The 16379-nt window shown below is 39.0% G+C and overlaps 5 protein-coding genes across 5 annotated transcripts; 4 read left to right on the top strand and 1 right to left on the bottom strand.

Annotated features, from left to right (window-relative positions):
- The first annotated feature begins 585 nt into the window (after positions 1 to 585).
- On the top strand, positions 586 to 2550 carry LOC137739294 (succinate dehydrogenase [ubiquinone] iron-sulfur subunit 1, mitochondrial-like). Its single transcript, XM_068478846.1, has 2 exons — positions 586 to 1348; positions 2222 to 2550. The coding sequence occupies exons 1-2, from the start codon at positions 663 to 665 to the stop codon at positions 2391 to 2393; spliced, it is 858 nt and encodes a 285-aa protein (XP_068334947.1). The 5' UTR covers positions 586 to 662; the 3' UTR covers positions 2394 to 2550.
- Positions 2551 to 2956: 406 nt separating this feature from the next.
- LOC137739293 (uncharacterized) lies at positions 2957 to 4982 on the bottom strand. The gene is made up of 4 exons (XM_068478845.1): positions 4415 to 4982; positions 3792 to 3966; positions 3369 to 3646; positions 2957 to 3281 (listed from the first exon to the last, which is right to left on the bottom strand). The coding sequence occupies exons 1-4, from the start codon at positions 4871 to 4873 to the stop codon at positions 3174 to 3176; spliced, it is 1020 nt and encodes a 339-aa protein (XP_068334946.1). The 5' UTR covers positions 4874 to 4982; the 3' UTR covers positions 2957 to 3173.
- A 1269-nt stretch (positions 4983 to 6251) lies between these two features.
- Positions 6252 to 8783, top strand: LOC137738818 (cystinosin homolog). The gene is made up of 8 exons (XM_068478290.1): positions 6252 to 6370; positions 6595 to 6727; positions 7319 to 7408; positions 7543 to 7667; positions 8064 to 8106; positions 8294 to 8411; positions 8505 to 8554; positions 8670 to 8783. The coding sequence occupies exons 1-8, from the start codon at positions 6252 to 6254 to the stop codon at positions 8781 to 8783; spliced, it is 792 nt and encodes a 263-aa protein (XP_068334391.1).
- Positions 8784 to 10409: 1626 nt separating this feature from the next.
- LOC137741048 (cystinosin homolog) lies at positions 10410 to 14150 on the top strand. The gene is made up of 8 exons (XM_068480854.1): positions 10410 to 10691; positions 10823 to 10955; positions 11721 to 11810; positions 11934 to 12058; positions 13216 to 13258; positions 13400 to 13517; positions 13613 to 13662; positions 13745 to 14150. Exons 1-8 carry the CDS (start codon positions 10573 to 10575, stop codon positions 13931 to 13933), a joined length of 867 nt encoding a protein of 288 aa, XP_068336955.1. The 5' UTR covers positions 10410 to 10572; the 3' UTR covers positions 13934 to 14150.
- A 1228-nt stretch (positions 14151 to 15378) lies between these two features.
- LOC137739247 (uncharacterized) lies at positions 15379 to 15972 on the top strand. Its single transcript, XM_068478803.1, has one exon. The coding sequence runs from the start codon at positions 15379 to 15381 to the stop codon at positions 15970 to 15972; it is 594 nt and encodes a 197-aa protein (XP_068334904.1).
- The last annotated feature ends 407 nt before the right edge of the window (positions 15973 to 16379 follow it).

Genomic DNA, 16379 nt, shown 5'->3' with positions numbered 1-16379 from the left:
TTAGCTTATAAAATTTAGGTTTTAGCTCAGAAATAATTTTTCAGCTCCAACATTTTTGAAGTAAATTTTTTAGTTTAAGATTATTAAAGAATAAATTTAGGCAAATTTTTTCTTTTAAGGTAATTTAAAAAAAAAAAAATTATGTACACTATCATAATTTAATTTTATGAACATTTTAACCTTAAAATATTTAAATTTTGATAATTATTAAAAAAATCATTAAATTCGGGTGAATTTTGAGTTAAATAATTTTTTTAATTATTTTAGCTGTTAGATTTAAATTTGGATCGGTAGATCTTTTTTTACTGTTAGATTTGATTATAATGATTTCAGCCGATGAATTCAATAAATCCTGTAAGACATGCCCATGTGGGTGGGGTCCAGCCGGTGGTTCCCACACCATTTTCTGAGCTAAATCCTAAGGAAATTTGGTTTTTGTTTAGCTTTTAGGCCATATATTGAGCATGAATTGGGTTAGATTGGGGGGAATAAAATCTTAAAAATAGCTTTTAGCCAGATTGGGTTTGATCGGGTATGGTATTTCCGTCATTTCCTAACCCCTTCGTCTCCATAATAGTCTCCCACTCTCCCTCTCTGTCTCTCTCTGTCTCTCTCTCTCTTTCCCTCTCTGTTCGCAGTTGTTGAAGCTCGGAGACGCAAAAATGGCGACGGGGTTGATACGGAGGGCCATAGCTTCTGCAGCGTCGTCGGGATCGACGGCGGCGGCGTCGTTTCGTTACATCTGCGTCCGGGCTATGGCGTCGGAGGCCCAGGCCCAGCAGGTGGACCTCAAGGCCCGAGACAAAACGGACATCAAGACCTTCTCAATCTACCGGTGGAACCCGGACAACCCGAAGAAGCCGGAGCTCAAGGAGTACGAGATCGACCTCAAGGAGTGCGGGCCCATGGTACTCGACGCCCTCATCAAGATCAAGAACGAGATGGACCCCACTCTCACCTTCCGGCGATCTTGCCGGGAAGGGATCTGCGGCTCCTGCGCCATGAACATCGACGGCTGCAACGGCCTGGCCTGCCTGACGAAGATAGCGCCGTCGGAGGCAGGCGCCTCGATGATCACGCCGCTGCCGCACATGTTTGTGATCAAGGACCTGGTGGTGGATATGACGAATTTCTACAACCAGTACAAGAGCATCGAGCCGTGGCTGAAGCGGAAGACCCCGGCGGCGGAGTTGGATGGGAAGGAGATAAAGCAGAGCAAAAAGGATAGGGCGAAGCTGGATGGGATGTACGAGTGCATTCTGTGCGCCTGCTGTAGCACATCCTGCCCTAGCTACTGGTGGAACCCTGAGTCTTATTTGGGCCCCGCCGCCTTGCTCCACGCCAATCGGTACATTCATTTCTCTTGATTCTTCATCTCTATTTCAGAACTTGCTCAGGATTTTGATTATTGGTTGATTAGTTTAACATGATAATCTCTTTGATTACCATTCTTAAGTGTAGGATGAATTGATATATTAGGTGAATGTTGATGTGTAGGATTGAAAATTGATTGGAAATGTTGCTTTTTGGGTACAAATTTTGTGTCTTGTTGGGTCAATTTTTTTTATTGGGAAGTTTTACAAACAACAACAACAACCATTCCTTAATTATCCCACTAAGTTGGCTCCGCTGTATGAATATTAGAACGCCAGTGAGCTCGGTTCTGCGCTTGATTGGGAAGTTTTGTTTTGAAAAAAAACAAATTCTTCCTTTTTCAATTCCATGTTTTGAGCTACTGCTAGGAACACAACCCATCATAACAAACTAGAGATCTGCTCGTGACTCAAATCTTAGCTGTCTCAGTGATTTGTCTGGCGTGTTGAACGTTGAGTGACCGAGAGTAGTAGATAGTAACTAACATAGAGCTGCAGTTCGTGTGCCGGAGCTCATGGCGTAGGTTGTAGTGAGATTGTTTTGAAGGTGATGATAAGGGCTTTGGGTGCCATCTTCGAAAGGCAAGAACTTGAAGAAAAAACTGATTTGGAACAAAATCCGAATGACATTTTGCAGTGTAGTGCTTAATCTCATGTTTTTGGGATAGGATGTCTGTCAAACAATGTTTGTTCCTTGCCTATCGAGCTCGAAACATTCCTAATTGTACTCAGAGTATATAATTGTGATTTTCTCCTCTGCATATGCAATTTGCTGTGGTTGTTCATTTTTGTTGTATATCCTTGGAGGTGAACGCTACACCCTGAGTCATTTTTGTGTTGTTATGCAGGTGGATAAGTGACAGCCGTGACGAATACACAAAGGAGCGACTGGATGCAATAAACGACGAGTTCAAGCTTTACCGATGCCATACCATATTGAACTGTGCTCGTGCCTGCCCGAAGGGTTTGAACCCCGGAAAGCAGATCCAACATATCAAGCAGCTGCAGCTGAAGCCCTGAGTTTCTGAAAGCAAATGGTGTGTTTATTTCAACCATTTATTCTGGGAATTTTTCAGGGTTCATCAGTCATGTGGTTTGAGCAAATAATTAGTGAACTGATTGTATCTTTTCATCCCTTTAATAAAATTGGGAAGGAAGCATGTTGTTTTTGTTTATATCTTTAGCATCGGCCGAGCGCCGGTGTCGTTATCTTTCTTATCTTCTATGTCGAACTAGAAGCTTTTCTTTGATCCAAAAATCTGAATCCTATACAGATCCACTCAAACACCATTCAAGGTTCAGACATTTCATGATCAAACTCCGTTGTCTGCTCCATTTACGCTTATGTTTCGCTTGACCTAACTTCGGTCTGAAGCAATGTGATTAGCATGATTTTCTGCAGGATGCAACAATGACCACTACACAGCCTGTATATGATACCGTCGGTTCTACACTTTACTCTTTCAATTTCGACGTAAATCTACATGTCGAACACTGCTTCGAACAACACTTTAGACTGCTAAGGCTAAGTTAGGTTAGGTTAGGTTCATGAAATCAACACGAATTTGGAGAGGTTTGTAGCCGAGAAGAAACTAGCTCTTTCGCTCCCTATTGTGCAAGAGAGCGCGAGACTTTATTGCAGTGAATCGCAAAGCCAATTATTACATCATTCCTTTACCTCATCTCATCAATCACAGCAGAGTTTCAGAAAATTTTGAGCAGCACAAGAAGAGTTCTACATATCTATAGCAACGTAAGCATTCTAAAAAGGCAAGAGACCGGAGAAGAGATGTATGAAGATTAAATCCTTCTTGACAGACCTAAGAATACAGCAGCTGATGAGATCTGTACCCTGAGATCAGCTGCATCAACATCATGACCGCCTTCAACCAAGCCCCATCTATCCACCTGCGAAATAAGATGCAGTTTTTTAAGACTTTGCAAGAGTTTGTTATGTCAGCACCAATTTGATAGAGAAAAGTAAATGATTAGAACCTGTATATCTTCTTCGAGTCTGATCAACTCAATTGCTTCTTCAATCTGTAACTTCCCACGAACAACTCCGATAGCAATTATTAGCGAGTGTGCTGATGATGCGATGGCGTCAATTGCTGCCAATTCACAGTCATCTGTTTGTTTTAGTAAGGTCTCTATAGCCCTTGTGAGGCCATCCTCCTGCTTCCCACCAAAAAAGCTCGAGTACACAGCAGGCTTGAAGCCAAATTCTGACTTCACCCACTCAAGCAAAGGATCCATTTTTTCCACTTGTCGGTCTACATAAGATTCGGGGTGCCATGTCTTAGCAACAAATGTACTCTTTATCTTAAAATATAAAATTATTATTTTCAACGAGTAACACAAGCAATTTCACGGAAGGTTCAAAGCAGTAAATAATCAGACACACAAAATAGATCATACCATGGACAACACTTGTGATATCATTGTCGTTCGGGGCGCGACAGAAGACTAAATCTTGATTGAATTTCTTCATCAAATAATCTATAACCTTTGGCCGTGTGAGAGGAACTCTTTCCAGTGCAGTACAAGCATGCTTCATGAGAGGCATTGTAAAAGGCCTAATCCCATCTGTTTCCTAAAAATACATAAAGTTACATAAGACAAACCACCATACATAATCACAAGCAGAAGCTCAACAGAATTCAAGAAAAACACGTAATCCCGAAGAAAAGCTTTTCGATAACAGAATAGAGGAACAGAAGCTCAATTCGGAAAGAAACCTACTTTTCTTGCTTTCAACTTTGAAAAGCAACTTGAATTTGAATTGAGCTGCTACTAAAATGCAAAACATCCAAATTAGAACACAAAAACATACACCTAAATTAAGGAGATTCCGAAAAGCCGATTGGGGAAAGCTCATTTGAGTGAAGCTACTATGAACTAAAAGGCCCAAAAACTAAACAAGTTGCGATTTTGAGTAAAACGCAATTGAGCTAAGTCCTCAAGTTCCAAGTTTGAGCGAAACGGAAACCCAATTGATCTAAGCTTCTGGAAATTGAAACAAGGGCAGAAAATCAGATCACCTGGTATTCCCATTCCGCCGCAATGGCCTTCGCCAGAGCTAAAGTAGGAAGCTTTAGGGGCCTCTTCGATGGCGTTTTGAGTGTCCGGTAATCGAGCATCACAGTCCAGCCATTGCCGTCGTCGGCCGGCCTCGTCGTCACCTGTTTGTAAAATCTCTTTCCCACGATGGACCCCGTCATGAACGACATCGGCATCGTCACCGACGACGCCGCTTCGCTCTTGGAGCTCGAACTCGACGGCGACTTGACGTATATGCTGTCATCGTGGGCACTGCTGTTGTTCTTGTCTTCTTTTCCCTCGGAGGAGAAGGTGAATGACGAAGATGGAGCATCGGATTGGGGCTGCTCGGCGGTGGCGGTGGCGGTGGAGCTGAAGTGGCGAGCTCGAGAAGAGAGAGATCCGATCAGTTTGAGGTTTCCGACTGATCTTAGGGTCCTGTTAATCAGCAAATTCGCCATGGATTGCAATTAGAGTGAGTTTCCAATTTCAGAACTGGACTGAAATTAGGGTTTTGTTTTTGGGGTTGCGGAGGGCAAAAGCAGGAAGGGAGAAAGATGTTGCATTTGGAATTTTGGAATGGAGGCTTTGGAGTTTCCCAATTCAAAATTAGATTGGGCTTTGTAAAGCCCGTTAGGATGGTAATGGACTTTAGTAACCTTTGAGTCCGTTTGGATCAATAGAGGCGGTTATCTAACCCATTTTCATACACGAGTTACAAATCTCACCGCGAGCAGCAGCATTGAGTGTGGGTAGTGACCGACAATTTTCCGGTGTGATTGAGATCAAAGGGTATAAAAAAGAGAAAAACTAACGAAAAGTTCAAAAAAACTTTAGTTTAAATAAAAAATGACAAATAACGGTGTAGTGAACAGTACCAGAGTAAAGTAAAAATGTAATTTTTTGTTAAAAGTAAATAGTACCAGGAATGTTTCATTAAAACTCCCTATAAAGATTGACTCTTGGTTCAATTTGCACAACAATGTGGGTCATGGGTCTCACGCCATTGTAGGTTGCGTTTCGTGACAGAGTTAGGAAGGTTGTGGGTTAAGGCTGTTTTCAATCCAATCCTAACCAGTTGAGTTTGTCTATACCAAACAATAGAAGAAAAGCCCCGCATATCCAATCCAATATTAACCTAACAAGTTCAAAATACAAAATCTCATCACGTCCGGACCATCAAACGTGCCCTAAAATTTGAATAGAGGTCAATGATGATGCATTTGGCGACATATGCATTAAAATTCATAACAGAAAATCATGGGGACACAGAAAGAGCAATGAATATATCTACGACAAAGGTAATACTAGAAAGATTAAATTTGTAAACTAAATGATGTTTCACCAATAATAATAAGTACGCTTATCAATGCTTAAGTAATAAACCAAAATCATCAACTTCCATATCTTTTAGTTTTCAAAATTTAATCTACAAATTTAGCCTTTCTAGCATTATTCTGACAACAAACTCAATGAACATTCCCACGTAAATGTCCTCAATTCATAACCCCCCTTTTCAGTTACACTTCATAAACCCTTTTATTACACCAAATTTTAAAAGAAAATAAAAGCGCCAATCGAAGCTCCATAAATGATAAAGCTAGTGGGGGCCCACCAGGAGTGTTGGGGCGAATCACAGACTTACAGTTGGATAAAAGTCAAGGGATTGCATGCAAATTTGGAAGCAAATCAGACCATCTTTCTTTCTTGCTTTCTTTCGTTCTTTCTTCCCGTTCTTGCTCTCTCCGCGCGTTTTTGATCGGAGAAAATTGAAGATTCATCGGATTCCCTCCCGCCGGACGAGTAAGAAGGGAGGAGAGAGAAACTGGGGAGAAAAGAATGGCGTCGTGGAACTCGACTCCGCTGGAAATCACGTACGAAGTGCTGGGATGGATGGCGTTCGTGAGTTGGTCCATCAGCTTCTACCCGCAAGTCATCTTGAATTTCCGTCGGAAAAGGTGATTAATTCCTTCCTCGGTGTTCCGAAAACTCGTTCCATTTGTGAATTTTCAAAAAAAGATCCAAAAATTGAAAACCGAACTAAAAAGAAGTAATTTTTAGTTTTCATTTTTTCAGAAACAACGAAATACAATTTGGAAACGAAATAATTATCAAACGACCCTTAAAGTTTGGTGGGTGAGTTGGAATTTGAATTTGAATTTGGGTTTGGGTTTCGATTCAGTGTTGTGGGGCTGAACTTCGATTTCGTGGTGTTGAATTTGACGAAGCACTCCTCCTATCTCATCTACAACGCCAGTCTCTACTTCAGCTCCGCCGTACAAAAGCAGTACTTCAAAAAGTACGGCGAGAAACAGGTTTGCTCCGTTTTTCCTCTCCCTCAGCTAATTACTTGTTCATATGATTGTTTTTCACATCCCCAGCTGCTGTGTTCTTTGTTTCCAATCGTAAAGCTTCAGTTTTTCGGGTCAAAATTTACATTTTCTTTCACAATCGGGTAGGTTGTATTTTGGTCGAGTGGCAAAGGGTCTAATCTTCTAAGATTAAATGTTGACACTTGATACAAGGTTATGGATTACATTAACGATTGTATTTTATATATATATATATATATCAGTTTTAGACCAACCTCTATTGCTTTAGTTTATTTTGTTGCTGACATACGGTACGCTGGATTTTGAGGACATCAACCAATTTACGCCTCAGAAAGTTTTCCCAACCCGACCCTGGTGTTTCTAGTGTGTTTCGCTGTTTTTGGGCACGTAAATTTTATTTTTTAGGATTCTATTGAGAGTAGATGTTCAGCTCCCTAATTTGCATCGTCTGGAATCTCAAAAGTGATGAAAGCAATCAGCGCTCGTTAAAAGGAAGGATATATTGATGAGACTGAATTGATACTTCATTATGTATACTCGGAAGTACAAATCTTTTGTGTTCTATGATTGCAGATGATACCTGTTGCAGCAAATGACGTCGCTTTCTCTTGTCATGCTGTTTTACTGACGGCAGTTACCCTGTACCAAATTGCAATCTATGAAGTAAGTATCTTGATCTTAATTCGCCATGTTTAGACTTAAAACCTGTGTTATAGGTTCGAAATTGGAAATCCTGATGTTAGTCATATGGTCATGGCAAGTTTCGTATTTGAGGTGTCGTTGATGGCTTTATGCAGCGCGGAAATCAGAAGGTCTCCAAGATTTCCATTGGAATTGTTGCTGTCGTGTGGTTAGCTGCTGCAGTTTGTGTTTTCGTAGCTTTGCCAAGGCATTCCTGGCTTTGGTTGATTTCCGTTTTCAAGTAAGATTCTTTCGTTTATGTGTTTCTTTGCCTCGAGTTTCATCACTCTTTCCCACATCAAGACCTCCATGGGAATTTCAAACTTTCTCTATGTCAATAAGTTCAACGTAGACAATGAGCTTCAAATCCAGTCGCATTTAGTATAATGTGCTGATTAAGCGAGGCGGATTTCTCAGCATTTGAACTCAACTCCTTCCTTACTTGGGGATGGTTAATAGATTTATCTCCCCAGTCCTCTTTATGCATAAACCGTTACCGAACTACCTCCTTCCAAATTAAAATGATATGTAGCAGTGTAGATGCCAAGATCTGGTTACCTTCTTCTGTCTTGAAGCTTTATTCAGTTGAATTTCTACATACCGCCTTACGGCTTCAGTTCGTTTGATTTTGTTGCAGCTCAATTCAAGTTTCTATGACATGCATCAAATATATTCCCCAGGTTAGTATTCGTTACTCGATGCATTGGCCATGCATTTTCATTGTGAAAAGCATTCGCCATCCTTCGATATGTAGAGTATCTAGATACATAGGAAATGAAGAAAAGAAACGAAACTGTAATTACTGCTTGTGTTAATATTTTACCATGAAACAACAGACTGATGCAATTTAAACTGTTCAAAGTATAGGCGGTCATGAACTTCCTTCGAAAGAGCACAGATGGATTCAGCATTGGCAACATTTTGCTTGACTTCTCCGGAGGGGCAGCTAGTTATGCGCAAATGGCCATGCAGTCTATAGATCAACGTTCGTAATTCTCTTCCTCAACCAATGATATTTGCAGTTTGATAACATCGATCCTACGAGCTTAATTTGTTTCTAACTTGTGCACCTTTCCAGATTCTTGGGTGAACTTCTATGGAAATATCGGAAAGACACTGCTGTCTCTGGTATGAACTGATATATACAATCATTCTTTCATTTTATTGTTCTAATCTGTCTCAATTTGAAACGCTCATGGGGCTTTACACTTATACGTGGACATTGCTTTTACTGAAATTTCAGATATCTATCTTCTTCGACCTTCTGTTCATGTGTCAACATTTCGTGCTGTATCGCGGCAAGAATAGTGAAGAACTTGTCAAGACTTCCGATGAACCAGTTTCGGAAAATGTATAAAGCTTTGAGCTTCGGCTTGGATCTCAACATGTTTGATATTAATAAAATGTATATTAAGTTGAAGTTCTCTCTAAATTGTATTAGCGTATTTTGAGATAAAACGCCACACCTTAAAATCGCATCCTGTATTGAAGCAAAAAATAATGAAGTTGTCAAAATTTTTTTGTAATATATATAAAAATTAGAAAACAGAAAGTTCTCAATCAGTAAATTCTCATCGATCTCCGATCGCTACAATGGCGGATCTTGACTACTTCAAGGAGAGCTTGGTGCCACTCAGTTCTTAGGTCCAGTCCAGTCTTCCGATCCATCACGTAGTTCATGAAAATGTATAAATCTTTGCTTGCAAACTGGCTTGATCAAGAGATGAGATAAGAAATCGTCCGCATATTTGGTGGTAACTTTTCTCAAATTATTTCATCTCGAATTCTCCTCCCGTCCCTTCTTATATGTATGGTCATGATTAAGTCAGTCAATATCTAGTGTTGACTTTGTTCTAGAAGGAAAAGAAAAAGAGAAAAGTGAGGAGGGAACCAAAGAGGTGGGGATTTGAAGAGGAAATAATCCTACTTGGTACAGAACTATAGATATAGGTGGTACAGAACTATAGATATAGGTCGTAAAATTAGGACAATAGTTGTGCAGTTCGGAACAAGTGGTATAAGAACTATTTCTTACTCAATCAGAACAATATGTTCAAGAAAATGTAGTGAAGTTGGGTACAATAAGAGTTCATTTAGAACCTCATTTTCAAGTGGTAAAAGTAGTAAATTTAAATTAGGCTTTTTAGCTAAAATGGTGTCTGAGATTTGCATAGCACATTACTTTGGTCATTGAGATTGAAAATCAATAGGAATGGTCTCTGAGATTGTCTACCATCCATTATTGAAGTTTGAGCAATTTTCAAAGCTTCGTAATTTAATCGTTTCTTAACCAAATTCGATCCATAATATATCAAAATGAATATAGGAAAGTGTAGAACAAGATTATACCTATTTGAAAGACCAATGGTTGCCGGAGATGGCCGGAAAATAGCTTGAAAGGTGACTGGTCCGCGGGAAAACTGGAAAACTCGCCGGAAACTAGGTAAACGTTAAACGTTCATAACTTCTTCAATACTCAACAAAATTGAGTGATGTGTTATGCAAATCTCCAGGACCATTTTAGATAAGAAGCCTTTAAATTATTTATAAATAACAGTACAATAATAAAAAAATAAAAAAAAATTTCTCGCTTTCTTGTTTTTTTCATTTTGAGCGGTAGAAAAAAATGTAATCTCTCTAACTTTAGTCTTTGTAATATAATCTTTAACTAATATGATGCGAACTGCGGACTCAAACTTATATAGACATAAAGATTCAAACTTAATTACGCTTCGGTCTATAACCTGACGAAGGTGATGACGTTGGAATTTGGCGCCGTATAGACTTATACGTTAAAAACAATAACTGAAAGTCATGGGGGCCGCAGCTCAATGAACATTCACGCCAAGATGGCCTCAATTCATAAACCTCTCGCTACAGAAACTTTGAAATAAAAAGAAAAGACGCGCCAATCGTACATTCATAAGGTTACGTGTACGTCGCCAAATCGAGCCACGTCATCGAGTGGGGCCCAAGCGGAACGGACCGGCGAATGACAGTTGAAATTTAACCCACCCTTTCTTCCTTCTCGCCCTTGCTCTCTCCCCGCGCTTTTGATCGACAAAATTTAAGGCTGCTTGGAATCCTCTCGCTGCCGGCTGAGTGGGAACCGGGAGGAGAGAGAGGTAAAGTCGGGGAGGAAAGGAATGGCGTTGTGGAATTCGATTCCGTTGGAAATCACATACGAAGTTCTGGGATGGGTGGCGTTCCTGAGTTGGACCGTCGGTGCCTACCCGCAAATCGTCTTAAATATCCGCCGGAAAAGGTGATTAATTCCGTATCTATTTTCTCGGGGATTCGATTCCGACCAAGATTTTGTCTTGTGAAATTCGAAATGGGTTTTTTCTTTTTAAATTTTTGGATGGTGAGTCTGAAAATTTGAATTTCGGATTTCAGTGTTGTGGGGCTGAACTTCGATTTCGTGGTGCTGAATTTGACAAAGCAATCCGCCTATCTCATTTACAACGCCAGTCTCTACTTCAGCTCCGCCGTCCAAAAGCAGTACTTTGAAAAGTACGGCAAAGAACAGGTTTGTTCTGTTCTGTTTTCCCTCTCCCTAGCTACTCGTTCTCATGGTTGCTTTCATTCCCAGCAGCTGTGTTCTCTGTTTTCAATCATAAGCCATCTTCAACCGATCCGGTCAGAGGGTCGCTGAAAATAGCCTGAAATGATAAGAAAATCGTCTTTAACCAACCTGAAATGATAAGAAAATCGTCTTCAACCGAAGATTAAGCTAAAGGGTTTGTGGGCCCCACCGGTCCAAAACCAGCCAACCCACTTTTTTTTTTGTTCTTTTCCATTTGCCCAACCTACTTTAGGGTTTGGGATTTTTTTTTTTTTGCCCAGCATATTTTTTTATTTTTTTTGAACTTTTTTTTTAATTTTTAATTTTTTCCTACATCATTTCTTACATATTTTTCATCATTCTATACTATCTTACCTTATTTTATTTCAATTCTTCACGTTCCATATTATAGCCCTTTGGCCATCGGTTGGAGATGGTTTTTTGTCAAGGGGCTATATTTGGCCTGTGGCCTTCTGACCCTTCGGTTGGAGATGATAAGAAATATAATCATGCATTGTTTATTAAAATATTAATTTATTGAAGGGTCAAAGAGCTCTTGTTGGAGATGGCTTAAAGCTTCGGTTTTTTGTGTCGAAATTTACATTTTCACAATTGGGTAGGTTGTATTTTGGTTGATTAGCTAGTGCACCTAATGGAAGGAAAGAGATTTAGTTGATAGATTATATGTATATTTGGAAGTACTAATCGCTTCTTGTCCTATGATTGCAGATGATACCTGTTGCAGCAAATGATGTTGCTTTCTCTATTCATGCCGTTTTGATGACGGCAGTTACCCTGTGCCAAATTGCAATCTATGAAGTGTGTCTTGATCTTCTTTGCCTAGTTTAGATTTTAATATGTGTTATACACTCACAATCCTGATGTCAGTCGCACTGTCACGGCAAGTTTCATATTTGACCTTTTGGTGATGGCTTTATGCAGCGCGGAAATCAGAAGGTCTCCAAGATTTCCTTTGGAATTGTTGCCGCCGTGTGGTTAGGTGCTGCAGTTTGTGTTTTCTTAGCTCTGCCAACCCACTCCTGGCTTTGGTTGATCTCAATTTTCAAGTAAGTTTTTTTTCCTTTATGTTTTTGTGCCTCAAATTTCATTGTATTGTCCGTGTAAATTATGACCGAGACTTGATTTTTGAAGGTTTTCTGTAAAAGACAATAAGAGCATGTTTGGTATTATATTTGAATCAACTTTTTAAATTCAAAAACAATTTTCAAGCTTTAGGCTTTAAAAACTTATTTGATAGGACTATTTTCAAAAACTGAACTCAAGATTAACTTAAAAACATAGTCTATTCTCTAAAAACAAAAAACGTAAGTTTTTAGAGTTTTTAAACTTAAACTTACTCCTTTCTTTTCTCTCCCTCCTCCCCCCCTCACTCCAAATCTATCTCTCTTTTATTCTCTCTCTCGCCCTTTTCTTTCTTTTTTTTACCTTTTTCATCTCTCTTCCAATCCGCTCTCTTTATTCTTTCGGTTCTTTTTCTAGCTCATCTTCCTCTCTATCTCCTCCGATCCTCTCACTTGTTTCTCTTTCCTCCAATTATCTCTTACTTTCTTTCCTCCTTTATCATCTTTCTCTCTTAGACGTCCTCTTTTTGGATCTCTTTGTCCAGTTTAAGTTATATGATTTAGAATTTTTAAATCGCAAACCAAACAAGTTTTTGAGTTTTAAGAAAATTGTTTTCAAGAAAAATTCTTAAGAAATGTTTTGAGAAATTATAAAAAAATTTAAATTAGATACCAAACAAGCCCTAAGTTTCTGAGTAATTTTCAAATACCTTAATTTGTTGTGTATAATTTTCATCATTTTTTTCACACATCAAGATCTTCTATCGTGAATTTTGAACTGTCTCTACCTAAGTAAGTTAAACATTGACAATGTGCTTTGAATCCGGCCACATTTCTCAACAATGATTTAGGATCAATTTTGAACTCACGCTCTTTTCTTACATGGGATCTCTTTAATGTGCATCCTCTCTGGTGACGGTTAATAGTTTTATCTTCTCAGTCGTCGTTATGCACAAACCAAACCACCGTTTTCCAAATTACAATGATTTTTTGTAGCAAAGTAGATGTCAAGATCTATTTACCTTCTGTTGCCTTGAAACTTTATTCAATTTATTTTGTTCATACGGTTTTGTTGTATTCAGCGGTAGTTGGGTTTGTGTGAAGTTCTCGTTCTAAATTCAATTCATTTAATATTGTTGCAGCTCAATTCAAGTTTTTATGACAGTCATCAAATATATTCCCCAGGTTAGTATTGCATCCTATAATCCTTTTCAAATACTTCACATTCCGGTCCTCAATGCATTCGCTTCATTCAATATAGAGTATATGGATAGGTAGGAAAGAACAGTAAGCCTGTGCTGATACAAAACTTATTTCGAAGTATAGGCGTTCATGAACTTCCTGCGGAAGAGCACAGATGGATTCAGCATTGGCAACATTTTACTTGACTTTTCCGGAGGGGTGGCTAATTATGCACAAATGGCCGTGCAGTCTATAGATCAAGGTTCATCATCTCTTCCTCAACCAATGATAAATAGTTTCAGTTTGATAACATCGATCCTTCATGCTTAATTTGTTTCTAACTTGTGCGCCTTCCAGGCTCTTGGGTGAACTTCTATGGAAATATAGGAAAGACGCTGCTGTCTTTGGTATAAACTGGTATCAACATCTTGAACAAGTCGATTTGTTCCTCTTTCGTTAAATGATTTGTGCCTCTTCTTACTGTTTCAGATATCTATATTCTTTGACCTTATATTCATGAGTCAACACTTTGTGCTGTATCGTGGCGAGAGGGCATTGATCGCCCCTAAAATCATCAGTAAGGAGAGCACGGAACCACTTACCCCTAAAATCATCAGTAATGAGAGCATGGAACCACTTATCAAGTCTTCCGATGATCCAGTTTCAGAAAATGTATGAAGCTTCAAGCTCGGCTTGACCTCTCAACATGTAAGATATCAGCTTACACTTACAGCTTACATCTGGTATGTAAGATTTAGTAAGCTTTCGGTTGTCTCTGGTATTTTACTTTCTTTGTGTACAGGGAATAAGAAAAACAGTCATTTGGAGCGTCAAAAGTAGCCTCGCTGTATGAACATTATGCAGTTCAACTATATATAGTACAAATTTTACTGAACTCTTATTCTTTCGGGGTAAATTGAGAGCCGAAAACTTGGAACCCTAGTTATGTACGAGATGATGGCGATGATCATCTCTCTAGCGATTATGTGACAGATTACCAAAGTAAGGAAGATTAAGGTTAGTTGTTAGTGCCACGAACGTGATTTGTGGTTCCGTTTTTCGGTTTAATTGGTACAATCGCGAGCTTGTTGCTTCTTGTAAAACCTGTGACTTACAGTTCAAAGTTTGTGAATCCAAGGAGCCAAGGGAGTTTTTGGAAAAGGAATTGAGACTAACCCTAAACCTTGCAGTTCAAGGTGCCTCCCTTTGCCTTGTGGCTCACATCTCATGAAAACTTTTGTCCACCTCCTGGATGCACCTTTTTTCTGGCTCACTTATAGTTAATATATTTTCATCGTACAAACATCGCTATTTGAATTATTCAGATTGAACATCATTTAATCACCCAAGTTCATAAACTAAATTGTCGAGTTTGGTAGATGAATCATCGATTTGTTCTATGACTACGAATTACTAAACGACCTCCTGTTTATAATTGATCCTTCCGTAGTAATAACCTATAAATAATGATTAACTAAATAAACGATTCCGATAAGGTTGGGGGCTTAGTACAGTGGCACTATAAACAATTTCGATTTCGATTATATAATATGACATGATCAATTAGCCAGAAAAAAGAATTATTAATTTTTTTAATAGAATCAATAAATGTTGAGTAAGGTGCCACTCTACGGTCTAATCAGGCACTCTTAAGTGTAATTAGTATGATACCTATATGTACATAGAGTTTTATATATTAAATGTGGGATCCATTCACTTTTTTTTCTATTTTAATATTTGCTACCTATATTGAACTAAAAAAAATAAAAATCATTCTCATAGTACTAAGATAATCCGACTTACAATATAAGTTTGATTATTATATTATTGGTATCACACTCAGTTTTTCAGTCTTTGTGAAAGACCGTAGAATCTCATTCATAAGCAAATTGGCTATTGCTAGTCTCTGTCTCATCTTTAAAAACAAATAATTAATTAATTAAAAAATAATAATACATGAGTTGTCAATTTTGTCAATGGCTTGCCCAACACGGATTATCCACCCACCAAACAATTCCGTGCTTCCCAAGTTATCGTTTGCAGTATATATAAGAGAAGCAAAACATCGACACCTCCATCAGTTTTTCTTCTTTGCTTTTAGCCCACAACCCAATTTGTCAACAATGAAGAGAGAGGGTCGCCAGCATGGGATGGTCCGGACACACCGGATCTTACCGGAGCCGTTGAACCCGAGACCGGCAACCCGACACGTCAACAAGTTTGAGTCTCCGCCCACGGCCGGATTGTTCACCAAGGTGCCAACCAAGCCCACCAACCACTCCAAGTTCACAGGCAAGTGCGGCAAGCCCAAGTGCACCGAGTGTCACATTCACCCGGCTTCCAAGGCCAAGGACAAGACCAAGGGCAACCGAAAGCTCAAGTCATCCGACGTCGTTTCCAATCATCGGTTGGTCACTTGGCGGGTCGTGGACGGGCAACCCGGCTTGAATAGTCAATTGGGTTTGTCCGCCACGGGGATGTTGGATCGTCTCTCTAGGGATTATGAGAATGAGTATGATGATGGTGACGATGATCATGAAATCAATGATTCTGCAATTGGATATTATGATAGAGATGATGATCGGACGGTGGAAAATAATGTTGATGACATTGAGCATCGTGGTGATGATGAAGAGATGGGTTTATTTAATGTGGATTGTGTGATTGATCATCAAATCGAGGAAGATGATGGTTGGTGTTTAGTGCCACAAACGTGATTTGTGGTTTAATTATTGTTTATTATCTTTTAATTATTGTTTCTTATCAAGTTATTGATGTACGAGTTATTGATAATGGTGAAAATTGTATTTCTTAATTTCGACATACTTTTTAAGTATTTTTATATTTAGTAGAGATTCTTGGATGTAGTCGATTGCGTATATTTATAAGTTTGTTTCTCTCTCAATCGATTTATGGGTTCCCTTGAAGTGTTTTAGTGCATTGTTATTTGAAGAGTAACTTCAAGCCAATAAAGTTTTCTGTTTTACAAACAAACAGTAGGGATGAACGTCTATCTTCCGCAACATTACTCTTTGCATTACTATACTGCTGGCATTCGTTTTTTATTGGAGATAATGAAGGTTTTGATCATTCTGATCTTCGCAAGTTTTGATTTTATACTGCT

This window comes from Pyrus communis, chromosome 7 (assembly GCF_963583255.1).
Source record: "Pyrus communis chromosome 7, drPyrComm1.1, whole genome shotgun sequence".
Classification (NCBI taxonomy): Eukaryota; Viridiplantae; Streptophyta; class Magnoliopsida; order Rosales; family Rosaceae; genus Pyrus; species Pyrus communis.
This window is presented reverse-complemented; position numbering and strand designations above follow the sequence as displayed.